This window comes from Lepeophtheirus salmonis, chromosome 3 (assembly GCF_016086655.4).
Source record: "Lepeophtheirus salmonis chromosome 3, UVic_Lsal_1.4, whole genome shotgun sequence".
NCBI lineage: Eukaryota > Metazoa > Arthropoda > Copepoda > Siphonostomatoida > Caligidae > Lepeophtheirus > Lepeophtheirus salmonis.
Window position 1 is genome coordinate 3,745,485 of NC_052133.2, and position 18,193 is coordinate 3,763,677.

The following is an 18,193-nucleotide window of genomic DNA, read 5'->3' on the forward strand; positions in this document are numbered from 1 at the left end:
AGGGTTCATTGAAAAAAAAAAAAGTTAAACTACTATTTTTATTTATTTGCTAAATAATCGATATAATGATTGAATACAACCAAATGACAAATATTCGCAAACCATTTCTGTTTTTGATGAGAAAAATCTACGAAAACACAGGAGTTGAAGATTCCCAATGGCTGTGCTGGATTTTTCATTCTTTAAGCAGGAAGATGACTTAAATGATTTATAGAAATATGAAATAAGGGAAAATTGCAACGTAAGGACTTAATGCTTTCATTTATTTTGGAAAATTATATATAACCAACATTACATAAAATGGGTAGATATTAACAATGTATCCAATAATTTTTACAAGTAAATAGAGAGAATGTGAATTATTGAGTTTAATATTTATTTTTCTAAATATGAAATTTTCATTTTTAGAATTGATATTTATATACAAAGATCTTAAAAAGCGGATATATTGATAACTATTAAGGATTTGTATTAAAAATTGTTTTTGGAGCTAATTTGTCACAAAATACAGTGTGAGAAATACACTCCAACAATTACAACGAAAAAATACTTTAATACATTTCATTAAAAGTTAAAAACATCGGGATATTCAAATACTGTGAGTATTTTAAATTACATTTATTTGGCCATCTTTGAAAATCACATAATATATTTTACATCCTTAATATTTAAAAAATAAATTGTTTTTTTTTTCTTGGGGAAGCGGTTCATTGAAAGATTAGTACAAATTGTTTAAAACTAAAAAAATAATGCATATATTAATGAATTAATGAATATTTTATACTTTTTGGTGGTATTTTGTTTGCCCTTCTATGCTTTCAACATTTTACCTGCAATAAAAAAAATCATTCATTATATACATACATGATTATTAGAGCCAATGTCTTTTGAAGGGCTCAAGAAAGCTATAGAAAGGGGAATTTCTTTGCCTTAAAATGCATTATTTAATTACAGCATTGGTCATTCTAATTACCAACTATACATTGATACTTTCATTTCATTTTGATCTATTCAAATTAAATAGTTGTTATGTATTTATGAGCTATATAACTATAGATATTTGAACTTTATCATGTGTCAACGAGTACCTTTAATTTAGTAATTTGTATTAAAATAATCGAAAACTACACCTTAATAGTTTAATCATCCATGAAATATTTAATCATTTCATTATCCTCATCCCAAGTACTGTAAGTCCATCATTTAAAATTATTCATCCGTTATTTAAGTAATTGTATTGTTTTTGGAGATTATAGATTATCACGAAATATGGTTCTGAATCGAAATTATACTTTAAAAACGTGATTAAAAAAAAAGAGGCTTTAAAGGTCAAATATATTGCAATAAGGCTTAAATAACAATAATATATGTGAGTTTTGGCGGACGAGCGAAAATGTTGTTGCATAGTGTATATTCAGTGATGCATTAAAAATGTCCTTTTGCGAATGTAAAATAAAAAACACCAAAAATGAACATGGTAATCCTAAAATTTGAAGAATGTTTGAGATATGAGCAGCTTAGATGGGATGACCTTTTATTATTTCAGCTACAAACAACCGTGAGAGGAAGAAAATAAACAAAACCCTAATCTGTATATAGTAAGGACAAATCGGACTTGAATTTCTCCGATTTTGATTCTCAATTGTACTCTTAGTTCAACAAAGACTTACAACAAAGTTACGTTCAATTACTCTTCGGTACGCCCTTTTACTAGCTTCACTATATTTTGTACCATTCAACAGTCGTAAAATAGGTGCTTTGACGTCTCCAAGGCCATGCCATAGAAATTACACTTACAGATTTGTTCACCAAGAACAACGAGGTTGCCATCTTTCTTTGGAGTTCCTAAAAAGTTCACACGCCATATATTCCGAAAAATTGACTTTTTGTCTCCGAAAACCTCTAATGTTCTAAAGACAAGTGTGGGACTCTCTCCAATTTTGTCGTTGAATATAAGGGGAGGTGGAGATAGACGAGTTAGACATGGTCTTATGAAACATCTATGGAATTTTTAACCTGATATCCTATGTCTGCAAGATATTGGGACCCAGGTGTCCTCATCCTGCTCGAGAAATTGTCCCCTGTGTCTGCCATCTTTATTTCATAATTTCTTTTCTGGTTCAGATTAGAGAAGAGTGCTAACTTTCGTTTCCAAAATAATTCCAAAGCCAATATTTGCAAAAGAATATACAATGGACAGTAATTGGCATAAAATTATTGTTACCGTGTCTGTCTGTACTTTTTCAATCATCAATGCGTATGGGCCAAATTCCAAGTCGTTGACTTTTTTTAGTCTATTATTGATTCTCAAACTACTGAAAATGCTCCAATACTTTTGATTGGAGATTTCAATGTAGATCTGGATAAGCCAGCGAGCTCTTATCCAAATGCTGCAATATTGTGGGAACTTATAAAAAAGTTTAATGTAGTGCATTCGACGAAAAAGTTCAGTCCATAGAATAATATTTCCAGGATTAGTGGGGATAGATCTTAAAGAATCAATTTAGCTTTAATATCGTCTATTTTTGGTAAGCAGGTTAAAAATGCTTCCGACCAGATCCGTCGACTGATTACAAAATGATTGAAATAACTCTTCGTTTTATTCCCCGCAGTAATCAATTTAAAGTGCCAAAATGGATATTAAGGGAATGTAATTTCGAAAAGTTTTTAAAATCCAATCTTTTAAAAGGTTTTAGTTTTCTGCCTTCTCGATGTGCTTATAAATTATTGTCTCATATTGCTGTTAAAACAGTGCAAAAATTTATTAAATCTCACAAAAAGAAAGCAAATAAGTTCCAAATGAGTCTTCAAAAAGTTTTAAATAGCTCTTCTATTTTTTTTTAAAACTACACCACAGATTTGGTGAATTCATATAAAATCTTTGACATTGCTGAAACTGAAATGAGAAGAAAAGTAAATTGCGAAACTGAACCCATTCTTAGGTCCAAATATTTACCTCGCAAACATAATCATACAGCCACTACAATAATACAAAAAATTGTAGTTAACAATAGAACAATCGATGAGCCTTCTGAAGCATTGCAATATTTCCATAAAAGTGTTCTCGGAGTTTTTAGGCTAGAGAGACTCAATTTCCCGAAGAAAAGGAGACACTCAAAGGTCGAAGTATTTACCAAGGCTAACATCGTAAATTATATAAACAATGATTTCAAGGATTCCAAGGCATTGGGTCCAGATGGCCATTGTGAGCGAATTTTCTCTCTTGCGCTTGAAGAAATTCCTTTTAAAATTAGGAAAATCCATGGAGATGTCTAGAAAAATGCCCCTTTCTCTTACAAAAAGAAGGATAGCTCTTATACCTAAAAAGGGCAATGGCACGGAATTCAATCACTGGAGGCCCATCATAGTTTTAAATGAAGTTTACAGAATATTGTGTGGTGTTTTAGCTAAACAAATTGAACCCATTTTAAACCAAAAAGTTAAAGATGAACAAAAAGGTTTCCTGATAAATAGAAAAATTACGGATATTCCAGGAAATATAGCTACAGCAATTGAATCTCTTAATAGAAGTGGCAAGTTTGGTGCATTGATTGCAATTGATTTTTGCACAGCATTGGAATATGTACGTCACTACCACATTATGAGATCTGTTACAAGGTTACCCCTCAAACGTTTTTTTAATCTTATCAGAGCATTACTCTCTAATAGCTCTTCTATAATTTCGTTGGATGGTAAAATGAGTGAACCCATTTTATTAAGAAAGAGCTGTAGACAAGGTTGTCAGGTCCCCCCTTGCTATCTATATCTGCCATCGATGAACTAACAAGGACCATTTCGAAAAAGTATTTGGGAGTTGGTGTCTCTTTTTGTTGGACTCCGCATCTAATTGATATATGCTGATGATGTCACGTTAATGATTGAACTCAATTTGGAAATTCAACTTTAGTATTGACGTTTTTACCAAATTTAAGGTCAACTCTGAATTAGAAATGAATCTAACAAATCCTTCCCCTTGGATCTTGGAAGCCGGATATTTCTACAATAATCGAAGCTTGTAGAGTTGCACCCAAGGTGAACATCTTAGGTATCGAATGGACAACCAATGGGGTATCAAGTGGTAATTGGGTGCAATTAAATATGATGGTCAAGAAACAGTCATTTATCTCTACAAAAACACATTAATTTATACAATTTGAGAATTGTTCCTCTTGTATTATACAGAATTACCTCCATTCCTTCTCTAGCAGAATCTGCAATGATGCCTGGTTTAAGGGCCCCTTCCGTAAAATTATATTCCTGCTTTAAAGTGTCCAAAGTATAAATTAGGCATTGGGCTCTGCCTTTTATCGAGTATAATTCAAAAATGTTACAAAAAGGTTGTGGAGGAATCAGGTGTATACCCGTTGGGAGACTTTAGGCTGAATTTCATGTTCTCTAAGTATTATGAATGGATCCAAATTGGAACACCCTTAACTAATAGGGATTTGGAAGTGTTTTCGTCACTTCTAGCATCTATTTAGAGAATTTTATGCAAAGGAGGGCCAACTTATAATTCAGATTCAACAATTGATATAATTGATAAAAATAGGACTAAAATGCCTTTTGTTAATAAGTTTGGGAATCCATTTTTTATTAGAGAAGACATCATACATTTTTAAGTTATCATGACTTAAGTCAGGAATCTATCTTTTGGGGTGGGAGATTCCGTCTTCCTCTCGAGAGGTCTCTTAAATATTTTACTCCTGACATATATGTATTTTTTTTAAACGTAATGGTCCTGTTGCTTTTTATTTATATGATCTACTTTTATCTTTATGTGTATTCATTATTTACACTGTTTGTATTGTAGAATATATATAAATTAAATTAACCAAAAAAAAAAAAATTAAAAAAAAAAAATCCGATTCCGAAGGGAGCACTTCCAATGATTTGCAGTTATTTTGGAAAATGATGGATGAATTGAAAAGGAAATAAAGGAAATCACATTTAATTACGAGTTCAAATTTTAACCATTTCACCGTTTAGTATAGAAATGACGATGGAGGAATTTGGCGCAACCAAATATATGGTTTAAAAAAGCCGTGAAGTTAAGAAAGAAAAAGGTGTTTTAGGACTTTGTGGTCAAAATATGTGAAATCCTTTAGATGACAACATAAAGTGCAATATAACCAAATTTTATGAACATGATGATTTTAGTCGCATCATGCCTGGCAAAACAGATTTTGTGAGTGTAAAAACTAAGTTGGTGATAAAGAAAAACCCCAAAAGCGACTTGTTTTGTCCAATCTCCGAGAGCTACATAATGCTTGGGAAGAAACTTATCCTGACTAAAATGTCGGATTTTCTACTTTTGCGTCTCTCCGTCCAAAAATTTGTGTTTTAGCTGGAACATCTGGAATCCTTTCAGTAAGATTTTCGCAAATACCACCAGAATCTTAAGCTTATGACAGCTTCATGTTTGAAATCCCCCTTAGTAAACTTGTTGCAAAAACCGTCTGCTCTACTGAATTGGAAAATTGTATGATAGGGCAGTGTAAGGACTGTCCCGGTAAAACTACACTATTAAATTGTCTGTATTATGTATGATTTGAAAGAAGTAGATAAAATCAAGTATTTATGGTGGATTATCACTGACTTCACATCTCTTCTAAGTATCACTAAATCAAAAGAGGACCTTATCCATAATTTTTCCACCCAAATCTTAAAATTGACAGGGCATAGTTTTACAGCAAAGTCATAAAATGCTTGTATGAAGTAACTGAAATCTACTATGAAGTCTGGATAATATATTATACTGGAGGGTGACTTTGCAGAATACATCGCTTATATGGTACAGGATGAGATACAAAGTTTTCATTAGGAAAACAAGCAAGCCATTCAACCTTTCGTAGCGTATCGTCTTCGGGAGGATGGAGCATTAGAACACGAAAATATTTCCATGGTGAGTGGTTGTAGAGAAAATTCTGCTACTTGGGTTCACGCTTTCCTTCAATATGTTATTCTACACTTGAATACAGTTTTTCCAGAGATGAAGAAATTTCAATACTTTACCGATGTGGGACAATATAAAAGCAAGTACAATTTTTCGAACATGTTCACTCAAGAGAAGGACTTTTGCATCAAAGCGGTGTGTAACTTTTTCGCTACGTCACCTGGAAGTATTCCATGTGACGGGTTGGAACAAGGTGAAGGAATAATGAAGAGATTATTGACGAAAGCCAGTCTCCAACGCCCGTACACGAATGTAATCCTAACTTCCGATGCTGTAATGGAATTTTGCACAGAAGACATTCCGAGGATTCTTTTTATAAAGATACAGCCTAACATTGTGGAGGAATACAAATAGAAATTGATACAAAGGTGTGAGAATGCGAAAAAAATAGTCGGTAAAAAGAAAGAACGTTTATTTAAAAGTATAGAACAAAGTATGCAAATTCATCTACTCTCAAAAATATTAAGATAATTATATATTTCAACAAAAAAAAGAGATTGAGTATTCAATGTGCATTCACTCATAAGTAGATTTGTAGAATAAGGTACTCCAGTAAATTTTCATTCATACGTGCCCGTCAACACAAAAGCAAGCTAGAATGATTTTTATCAAAGTTGCCTGTGAATTACATTTGTTTTTTTCAACAAAAAATTATTGTCAAATTCTATCCATAAATTATTCTTATTGGCCCTTTGAGTAAGCTGCAATTAGCAGTTAAAGTAGACAACATTGACCGTCGAAATAAAGAATAAGAAGTTGACATATTTAAATGTCCATATCTGGGTAAACATAAGTCTCTTAAATCAAATTAAGGTAAACATTTTTGGATATCATAACTCATCCTACAAATTTCGACACAGAGTCTAAAATTGACTTAAATATATTTCTGAAATATTGGGCTGTATTTTTATATTTATGAAGTAAAAAAATAAATTAGGATTTATTACTTTTTTTAATTTGGAGAAAATATTATTTTTATGTTGACGCATTACATTTGTATCTAAATGAAATTTATGTTTATATAAAAATTGATTTTTCGATCTCTAACGATAATTTATAGAGAAACGAAATAAGTGTTTCATATTGGTAATAGTTTGTTCATATATATATATATATAGTAGATAAAATCAATAATGGAAACTTTTTCCCCATCTATTTATCGATAAAAAATAAATAAGGGTTTTTGAAGATATTTATTGTTCATATAAATATACCTATATACGGGTTGACATCCTATATGTACTATGGTTTCTCATTCACACGGAAATAGTATTTGAGCAGGATCCCGGGAAATATCCTCTAAGTACTTAATATGTCAGGGTGGGTTGGAGAAAATTCAATTCTTTTAAATTTACAAAAAAAAAAAATTTCAATTTTTTTTTCCAAAAAAGTGTTTTTGCATTTTTTTTTCTCCAAAAAACTATTTTTTCAATTTTTTTTATTCCAAAAAATTTCTTTTTTTATGAATAAGCTTGAATTTTTGTAATTTCTCAAAAATTTAATATTTATTTCCCCCCAAAAAAAAAAAAAAATATATATATTTATATAATCCAGCAGACGCCTCTGAATGTAAATATAGTGAAACTTAGGTGCTTATTTTTATATTTCTTGAAGAAATAGTAAATTTTAAGCTAGTCCTACACGTATATTCTCAATCCTCATTTTTTTTAAATATATAGTTTGCTTAAGCAAATGATACTGCACTAATTAGGGTTCCATTAAGCCATCATTACTTGCAATCGATGTTGGAATGTAAAAAAATAACTTGTTCCAAAATTTATCAGCCATTCATATGCTGTATTGTTGGTTGCAATATGTCAAAAAACAACGACAATGGAGGCAAAAAGACAAAGGATTGCTGATCCTCTCCACGCTCAACACTCTGTAAAGGAGGAAGTAAAGCCCTGGTTGGTGGATACCAACTACCTCGAAAAGAATTACTGATGTCAACAAGACTCAGTACTTGACCACAAAGCCATAACAACTTAATTTTGGTGCATGCAAAGAACCGATTTACGGTCTCCAAACCAATGCCCCTTATCATTGGACTGCTCGCCATTGGACTATGAAATATGGGGCTTCATGGAGAGTAAGGACTGCAATGCCAACTACATCAATATTGATTTTCCGAAGGAATCTGTTGAGAAGGAGTTGGCTGATATGTCCAATGACTGCGTCATTAAGGTGTGCAAGGCCCACACTGAAGGTCATGGTGGACGGAGAAAGATGATATTTTGAGAAATAATTGTTGAGATATAATAATAAAATACTCCGGATAATATGCCCATTTTATTCTTCATAAAGTTATTTTCAATATTACATCCAAAAACGGACCGACTTGTTTACGCTCAATGTATCATTTATATCAGTAATAGTGCACCGGTTGGTTTTTTAGGAAGCCTCAAGTCCAACTTATTTAACCCACATTCAAAAACTAAAAAAGTATGGGATGATAGTTCTAATTTCTGGTAAGCTGGAGATTGTATAATTGTTAAATACACAGTCCGACCATGGAGCTAAAAGTGTCTATATCATTATAATAATTAAATGAAGCATAATGCAGGGTTCCCCTGGAACTTACCGGGTTGTATAAAAGCCGATAAACCCCTGGCGAAAAACCCTAATATATTTTGAGTAGACTATGTCTGTTCAAAAGCAAAAATATTACTCCATTATTGCGTTTGTTTTTTATTATTATTTTATTTTATCTATTGAGCCCTACTAAAATATCAAATCCGATAGTAATAGATTAAATGAAACGAATATTTTTCTATTAAAGTCATATTTACTACTTACTTTACATAGAAGGGGAATGAAAAGCCATGATTAACGTCTTCAATTAGCGTTTTCCCAATCTTTGAAATAGACCAATGGTGCTGCATCTAAAGAAAAGAAAAATAAAGAATTACAAGATACTTAATTATTCCACTTAAAAGTCGATTACATATAATTTTTGTTGACGGGACCGACAAGATTCACATTTTAAACGTAGGCTATGTGTAAATATTATGACCCCTACAATGAAAATTAAAAAATATGCTACCTCTTCAGTGGTGTCCTCAAAGGAGGTTGGAGGGGCTTTAGTCCCCTCCAAATTAAGGAATTTTTTGTTCTTACTCAAAAAATTTATATTTGATTTTTTTTTCTAAAAATTTAATTTTTTGTGAACTGTGTTGGATTTTTGAAATCTTTTGAAAATAAATATGGATTTCTTAAAAAAAAATTTAATATTTGAAATTTAATTTTTGGAATTTTTTTGAAAATACCAAGCCCCCCTACCAGGTCACTTATGTTTAAGATATATAAAAATAAAGCATATACCGCTGCGTCATCCCACTCATAATAATGCATGTTAACTGTTTTTTTTATGTTCCTTTATTTGGTCAGATGGAATCGCATTTATTAAGTATTAGTACATAAGAGTATTACAATTACTCCATCTCACCAAGGAATTGTTTTTGAAGTCATAATATACCTAATGTATATTTTGTTTTCTGGGAGTGAACGGGTATCGAACCTGTGCACAGTAAGCTGAAGAGAATAATCTTTCCCGAGCGTGTTGTCCATTTAGCTATATCTTTCCAACTGTGTGTGTATTTCTTTTGGTTATCTGTCTATTTATCTACTATTGTTAAGACAACATCACTGGTATTAGTGTTCTGGACGTTGATTGGTTGAACATGAATTAGTTATAAACTTATTACTAGCCATAAATATTTTACTTTAAGGACACTCAACAAAAAAATGTTCTCCGTCCTTAAATGCTCATTTAAATCACAATTTTGCAAAATATATTATAAAAACTTACCTGCAATTTTGTCCAAAGAGATTGCAAGAACATTGAGATCCAGAGCAACAGAAGTCTTTTCCATTTGGCAAATTGGGACAAGTCATATCCCGTCTCAAACAAAATCGTCCTCTTCTAATTAAAATAAAGTAATGAAATATTAGAAATGAAAAATTGTTATGGTGTTTGATCATGTCTTACTTTGAAGCTTGTTCTTTGATTTGAATATAGTCTTGGAGTTGATTTATGTAGTCCTGAAGCTCTTCCGGAGAGACATCTAACAACAATAAAAAGAAAATGATGAACTTTTTGTGATTTTTTCTTTAAATGTAATCTTTTTATATATAATATGTAAATGATATTCCTTCATTTCTGAAAGGATACATAATAAACTCCCGACCTCCCCAGTCTTTGAAATAATATATTTAATTATTAAATGCATATATCCATGTGTGTATATGTCTGGAAACACCGGCCAAACCAATGAATTATTTTGCTGAAATTTTTTTGTGTAGGTTTTGAAGGCTCAAGAGAGGGTTCTGGTATAATTTTTTTGTCCTTTAAGGCCAAAGTGGCTTTAAATAGCATTTTTCTAAAAAACGATTTTCTTGGCTGACAGGCACCTATTTCATACAAAATATATTTCATATTTCTCCTTCTTTAATTAAAGTTTACTTTCAATATTATATATTATTGAAGTGTCTCTTATATGTCATTTGTGTCTATTTTCAATGGTGTATCTCTCTATATATTATAAAGTTTGTTTATGTGAGTGTCTCTTATGGATGCCCACACGGTTAGGCATAGGAGGTTGAAACTTTACTTGGATGCCTCTTTTGAATCAAGTAAGGCTAAGTGGAAATCACTGCTCTTTCCTAATATTATACTAATGCTTGCTCGTCAATCCATGAGTAACGCGAAAGTTAACTGATAAGCAGTATTTCTATGCGAACAGCTCTCGTGTTTGTTTATTTCTCAGTTTCAAAAAATCTTCCTATTGTTTCCACTTAGACACTTTTCCTTTTTTTTCTCCTCCCATTTTTTCCTGACACTTTGCAGACCCACATGACTAAGGTTGTAAATCCTATGCATTTTTTAACGTGTGAGTATTCTTGTTGTTGACAATCTGAATAGTGTTTTTTATTTTCTAAAGCTGTTATTATTTTTCTTTCAAACTTTTAGGAGATAACATTTAGATATAAAGTGTAATCACGAGTGTGTGTACTCATGAATGACGAAGAGTAACGCTAAGGAGTTGTTGGGGGTCAAAAACAGAGTAATTTTAGCCTATGTCCTTGTTTTATACAGAGCAGGATTTTTGTTTCGTCCTTGCTCTTATGCAGCATGCTGACGTTGGATAACAACATATGCAGGTAATATACTGTTTGTTGTTTGGGCCGCTAGCCAGAAGTGTTTAGCGTCAGTTAAAAAGATGCATCGGTCAAAGAAGTATTTATTCCACAAATGTGGCAAAAGTAGAGTGTCCCTCTTGTGATTTGCACCAGACGAGACAATTATGAGATTGCAAAATTTCTTAAGCCTGAACAGGTCCTTTGTTTGGAGTGCCAGGCAGGAAGAGTCTGGAGGTGACAGGAATACTCTGCTCCATACTACACTGCAAAGACAACGCTGCCCTGGTTTTCATAATTTTTTTTTTTTACTCTGTTGAATCCGGTGTTTGAACTCACCAGAATGTAATCCCATGGACTTTTTTATGTGGATTGCAGTTGAGCAACATAACAACAGATCCTCCGGCAACACAAACTCCGATCTCATTCCCCAAATTAAATCTTATAAATCAAATACCAGCTTCAAACTAGAGTTAAAATTATGAAATGCCTTGTCTCAGCTAGAACATTTGATACAAAGCCTGTAACTGGCTCAAACATGTCTATGAAATATTGGTATGTATGTATATATGAAGTATAAGAATTAATTGGGGGTATCGCCTAATATTGATTTTTGTTCAACCATATATATATAATTTAAATACTGTGATTCTATCAGTTATTAATAACCAAGGGACATTTTTTTTCTATATTTCTATATAAAAATATTCACATACATATATTCCAAGAAGTCATTTTAAAGAAACGAGAAAAAAATATATGAAAATGGAAAAATATAAATAGGATGTGACATATTTGCATTCTTAAATTTCACAACAAAGGCTTCTGCAAAAAGATAAAATGATGATACTTTTACCCCTAATGTTTAATATTATTTTTTGCTTATTTGAGCCTACGTTGAATAAATATATTATTAATATTAATATGGATAGTAAGCCTCCCTATTTACCCATAAAGTTAATACTACTTGATTGAATTAAAGAAAAAAATGATATAAAATTTCAGTGCAAGTATTTATTATGGTTTAGTCATATTTATTTTTTTACATCATAACTTTTTTATTTTTGTAAGGAAAACTAAGAAACTTAGGTATCTATCTTATACAAAAAAAAAGTTTTGTACATGTGACAATCAAAAAAATGAGATGAATAATTTTGAGTATTGGTGAAGAGGATAATTTTATAATTTAATATTAATTGGATGATTGATATCTTCAAAGTTATTGTATTTTAATTCATTTAGAGTAAAGAACGGTCTTTCTCAAGTTTAATTGCTCAAATTTTTCTAGGCTTTTACTATAAGTCTTTTTTAATCTGAACTTAATGTGCTGTCCAACAAGGTTCCCGTAGAAGAACCATAAGTGCTTGAATATTTTTTTTATGTTGAGTTTGATATCTGTGAATTAATGGAGGAATATTTAAGGAGGGATTTAATTAAATTCAGGTCATTAGTAGGTGCACTTTAGGCTAGAGAAGCAGACCTCCAGTATAGAAGATAAACTTGCACCATAAACACACAAATATTGTGCAATCCTCACTCCTTTATGTCTGTCAATTGGAATTGAGATCGAAACATCCAAATTTTTAGGCAGTAAAAAACTTATGATAACCGGTAGGGGGTGGCGTATAGCACCCGGTGACATACATTTTAAACCTCGTGGACGTTTATGACCAAATAATATAATTACCACGCTATGTAGTTCTTTATAGTCGAGTCAAGGAAGATTTGTTTCCGTACATTTCTTATCATAATCAAGGGATTCTTTTCGCACATCAGACAGAGACTAGCTAATTCCTGATCTTCAATTTCATTATCGTACTTAGCTTTATTAATGGATGGCCATTTTTCTTCAAATATTTTGAACATCATAAGAAGACGTAGCTCCAAAACATCACTCGAATGCTGTGCTTATATTATTACTAAATTAAGACCCTTGTCAACATCAGCTGCCTGTTATACGATGATATTTATTGATATTATTATTTTTTTATTTGGGGGGGGCAGAAGAGGGAGAAGTAGAAAAGGAATTACTGCTACAAAGAGGAGAACCTTCCATATTTAAAATAACATTCGTACTAGGAAAATATTATGGTGTAATATAAATATATATGTAAACGTATATTATTAGTATTCACTAAAAAAATAACAACGAAGATTAGGAGAAATTCTTCCTTCAAAGATCGACAAGAATAAAAAAAAATAAAAATAAAGAGTAGCACTAACTATTTTTTCTTTTCTAATTCTGTTTTTTCTCTACAAAAATCCCATCTTAGAAATTCCTTCTTAATTCATGTTTCTCGTGATGTGCTGAAATAGGTTAAACAAAAGCTACTCCAAGATATACTAGCTAAATAATATCAATTTCTTCATCTGTCACCTTATATTTAAGACTCGAACATCATCAGCAAATGTGCTATCTGTACGGGTTACTATATTACTATATAACGTCACCTTAGTAGCAGTATCTAAAAATTTATCTTCTTCACATCTCTAATTGTAACAATCCAAGATGAGAGGACCTTGAACTTTGATTAACAGAAGCTGAATTTCATTGTTTTCAATCGAGAACTTTTAATTATAAATGAAATTTGAAAATCTTTGAAGTCTCTTTCTTTTGGCCCCAGAGCAAAAAAAAGTAAATTTGTTTAGACTAAAGTTGTAAATTGTATGAAATTTAAAGGTTCTGAATCTTTGTTGTTGATGTACAAACAAAAAAACTAGTGATTAAACAGTATTTTATGCCTTGAATTGGCTGGATTGATTAATAGAGCAAACCTATTTGAGATCAAAATACAACCTTTTTACTTTTATCAACTATTAAAAGTATTAGCAAAAATGTTAAAGACTTCAACATCAGCAGATAATTGATACGAAGGGAAAGTATATATGAGAGAGAGAAAGTATACAATAACTTGAAAGACAAACTTGGTCCTAAATCTCCTTTAACTCTACATTGGTATGGAAAATTGTTGAAGGACCTGACAGAAAATAAAAAATGGTCGAACGAGTACTGTAATTATATATGGATTCCGTAGTAGTCAACTTCTATGTGTTCCTAAGTTAGTCTCTGAAATTGGTAAGGCTAAAACAAAAACAAGCTACCAGCTGCTGGAAGATTGTGATGTAAAACATTTGGCGAGAGTACAATGACAACAACACAATACAACAGATAGCAACACTGGTCAGATCAATAGTGTAAGTGCAATGCTTGAGTCAAATTGGGAAATAAATATTTTATACTTACGCTGTCAACATCATCAAGTGTTTTCTCCATTTGTATGGGTCCTTCGTCTGGACCAGATATTGAAGTTTTTAAAAGGTTTTGGAAGGACAGGGGAAAGATCGACAAAACAGACTTTTAGTCAGTCATGACCAATGATTTAAAAGTCATTTCTGATATGAAGGAAAACATAATTGACTTTGTTATGATAAAACTTCAAAAGATTCAAGTAAGAAATGATTATGAAGAGTTGATAGAACTTGTTAATACTTTTCTTGGAGGTAATCCTCCTCAAGATATACACCAGAAGCTATGCACTATACTCGTTGAATTAAACAGTGCAACTCTATCTAACCAATTAAAGGAACATTAAAAAAACACCCTGAACTTTTTTGCATGTTTGGGCATAACGAATAATTTCCTTCAAGCTGACCTTGAAACTTGGAATTGAAGATATGACTATAAAGCCGCGTATTCAATCATTAACAGCTTAAAATGCGTTAATCTTTCGGCTAAAAGGGGGTTTGCTCTCATAAAATAATGTAACTCATTATTTAGTAATGGTGAAGAACAGATACATTATTTATTACAAGTGGTTCCGGACGATCGAAAGAGATTTCTCAACTTTAAAAAAAGTACATTTAGTAGAAAAGAATGTTAGAAACTGTTTCAATATTAAAAACACTCCATTTATTCTAATAATATTTAAATTTATCATTTTTTGCCTCATTTTCCAAAATAATAAATTGAAAATTATTTCAGAAAATAATTTTTTAGAAATTGGATGACTTACTTAACCAAAAGAAGCCAATAATGAATCATTTAATGAAAGATCAAAGTTCTTCTGATAATATTGAGTATTTTTTACCCTTAAAATTTGGCATGGTTACTGTTTGTTAAAAAAAAACAAAAACGAAGATGGATAATGTGCGATCTGAGTAATAAATAAATTTTCACTCTTATTCCTTTTAAAATTAAAGGATTCTATTTTAAAAACTAATAATATTAAAATATATTTTTTGAATAACTTACTTATAGAAAAAAAGTTATAAAGTACAATTAATCATATTTTCTTGGGATGGAAAGAAATCAAAAGAAGAGGACAAAGCTTTTGAAAAAAAAACACATCAATTTTCAAAACTTTAAGGACGTTGGGTGATCTCTAAAACTTTGTCAAAATTTTCCAGTCATCCTTTGTTACCCCAATGCATATTTTAAGCCTATGAGGGCACAGCATTTCCAAATAAGACAGAAATGGACCAGTTTAATACCTACATAACATATATACTATTAAGTAATTAGATTTTTAAAGGGAACTAAAGATGTTGCAACAATTAAATGATAAAAGCTTCATAGGGGGTTCTATTGTATAAATACTTATAAAGAAAACCAATATTACTATTGACTAAATGAATGAATGGATTAACCAATTATATATTAAATGTATGTATTGATATAATGTATTATGGAGGTTAACTAATTAATTATGTTGAATGGGGCTCTAATTTATCAAACAAATTAATTATTATTTTCTTGGTCACTTAAATATTGCTAATTCTGTTTTCTTTAGTTAAGCTCATGTTTATTAATTTGCAACAGATTTGTGGCAGGTTGTATCGGGAAGGATTTCTGGATTAAAGTTATAGTCCTTGTGACCCGTTCTTACTTACTCAGTCTCAAGGAGTCTATTCCAATTTTATATAATGTCTAGAGATCTTAAATTATCATTGAAAAATCAAATATAGTTTTCTCGAACGATAATTAATCTAATAATTGTTCTACGTGTATTAATTTTACGAAGTTGGCTCATTTTGGCCTAAATTTAAGCCAGTGTGAACACATTTAAGATATTTAACCTTGTACATAATGTACGGCAATTAATAATAAAAAGGGATGGAGAGTTTTAATGAGAATGACATAAATATATCCCTGAATCATTTTTAAAATGGTTGTAAAAAAATGGGAGAGGGAAGAAAGGCAAAAAAAGAAAAAAAAGAAAAGTAATAAAGTGGAAAAAAATGGCATAATTATTTTAAGTTGATTGATATATCCCTAATGAGGAAGGATTATTTATTGATACCTTTATAACACACTAGTGGTAGTACCCGGCATGGCCCAGAGTGATTAGGGGTCTACAAAAATTCAAATTTTGATTTAATAATGTAGAAGATAACTCTACAACAAATCTTGGGCGTTCTTCTCCGTTTTTTATGAGCACACTCACACGTAGCTACTCACTGAATACTTTGACGTTCTCTCCACATAAAAATATGTAAAAAATAATAATAGATGGAGAACAAAATAAAGTTATTTGATTAGGCATGAGCTAATTACTATACTTAATCTAAAGTTACATTCATTTTCTTTATTTATATAATATAGTACTTTTTCTTTCTTAATATGAGTTGAACAAAACACCTTGGGGATTTAATTTATTTTATACAATACTCCTTCAATATATATTGTATTCCCTTTTTTTTTCTTTATACTATATTGGTATATGATATATAATGATGAAAATCCACTGTGGAATGGGCATGTTAAAAAAGAAACTGAAACTTAACATGGTAATCATGACAATTTGAAGAATGTTTAAAGGAGATAAAAAATCATGTTTATGACGTTTCATTAGACCAGCTGTGACATTAGAAGAAGGAGAACATTTGCTAGAACTACACCTATGTTGACCCCCAATTCTGCCACGAGTCCAAATAGGACCAATAACTCTGCAACAAATCCTCAGGGTTACTCTTCGTCTTTTATGAATACACAGGAATGTTCAATCAGGTTTTGAATATATTTGAATCTATGACGGAAAGGATGTTCAATATTTAGGAATTTAATAAAAATGACAACTGCTAAGTACAAGAAAATTCATTCTTCAGACTACCAATTCAAAAAAAAAAAAAAAAATGGGCCATCTAAAAAATGATCCAGATTTTCATTACTGATGATCAACATCATGGATCACTATATACAGTGCACCCAGTAACTTTTTTACGTATATACATACATAAATTATTTTTTATTCGCTAGATGGTACTTAAATTGAATCAAAATTACTTTTTAAAGACTTTTGATTAAAATTAGAAGTTTTTTTTTGGCAAAAAAAAAAAAAAATGTTTCACTCAATGAAGTCAAATTGTATCAACTCACTGAATACACAAATTATATATCATGGTCACATATTGAAATTACCTAATTTTCTTAATGAAACATTCTTTTAGATGAAAGGAATCAGGAGTTGATGTTATTATTAATACCTAGGAGTGGAACTTTGTTCTATTAATAAAGAACATAATACTTGGCCGACTGAAAGCTTATATATATATATTAATTTTTTGAGTGGGGAGGGTCCGTGTTTTTTTAGAAAAAAATTCGACAATTAAATTTTTTTTTCGCTTCTAAATTTTATCAAAGGACCTTTTCTAGAAAATAAATCCTTCAAATAGTTTTCTTCATGGGAAAAATTCAATTTTATGGAGGGGGTGCTACAAGCCACCCCTGCGTACGTATGTATTACATTTACAATGTACATTTTTATCTTTTTAAGCATAAATAAAACCAGGTATATAGGAAATTTTTTTTATCAGCATTTGTTATCCTGTCATGAAATAAGGCCCACATGATTATTTATAATCGAATCGGATTACGTATGTTTATAATACACAATGTCAAAGGGGGTTTTACTTGTTCAACTCACTTTGATCCATGGATAGCTGTTTAAGAGATAGCATTGATAATAGAAGAGAATATGTAGAATGAAGGATAGTAACTTATTTACTGTTGCCTAGATCAAAGATGAATAGGCAAATTCTTTTTATTCTTTCTTAAAAAAGGATATACATTTTCTAAAATAACCTTTTCCAATAAATAGTATTCAT

General features: G+C 30.9%; 1 protein-coding gene across 1 annotated transcript in view; it reads right to left on the bottom strand.

Annotated features, from left to right (window-relative positions):
• Nucleotides 1–242: 242 nt before the first annotated feature.
• LOC121114385 (uncharacterized) overlaps nucleotides 243–18,193 on the bottom strand; it is a 61,469-nt gene continuing 43,518 nt past the window's right edge. Inside the window, exons 2-5 of the mRNA XM_040708336.2 lie at nucleotides 9,942–10,017; nucleotides 9,762–9,875; nucleotides 8,750–8,835; nucleotides 243–830 (exon numbers count right to left, since the gene is read on the bottom strand). Coding sequence (XP_040564270.1) covers nucleotides 8,793–8,835; nucleotides 9,762–9,875; nucleotides 9,942–10,017 — 233 coding nt within the window. The 3' untranslated portion in view covers nucleotides 243–830; nucleotides 8,750–8,792. The remainder of the gene's footprint in view (nucleotides 831–8,749; nucleotides 8,836–9,761; nucleotides 9,876–9,941; nucleotides 10,018–18,193) is intronic.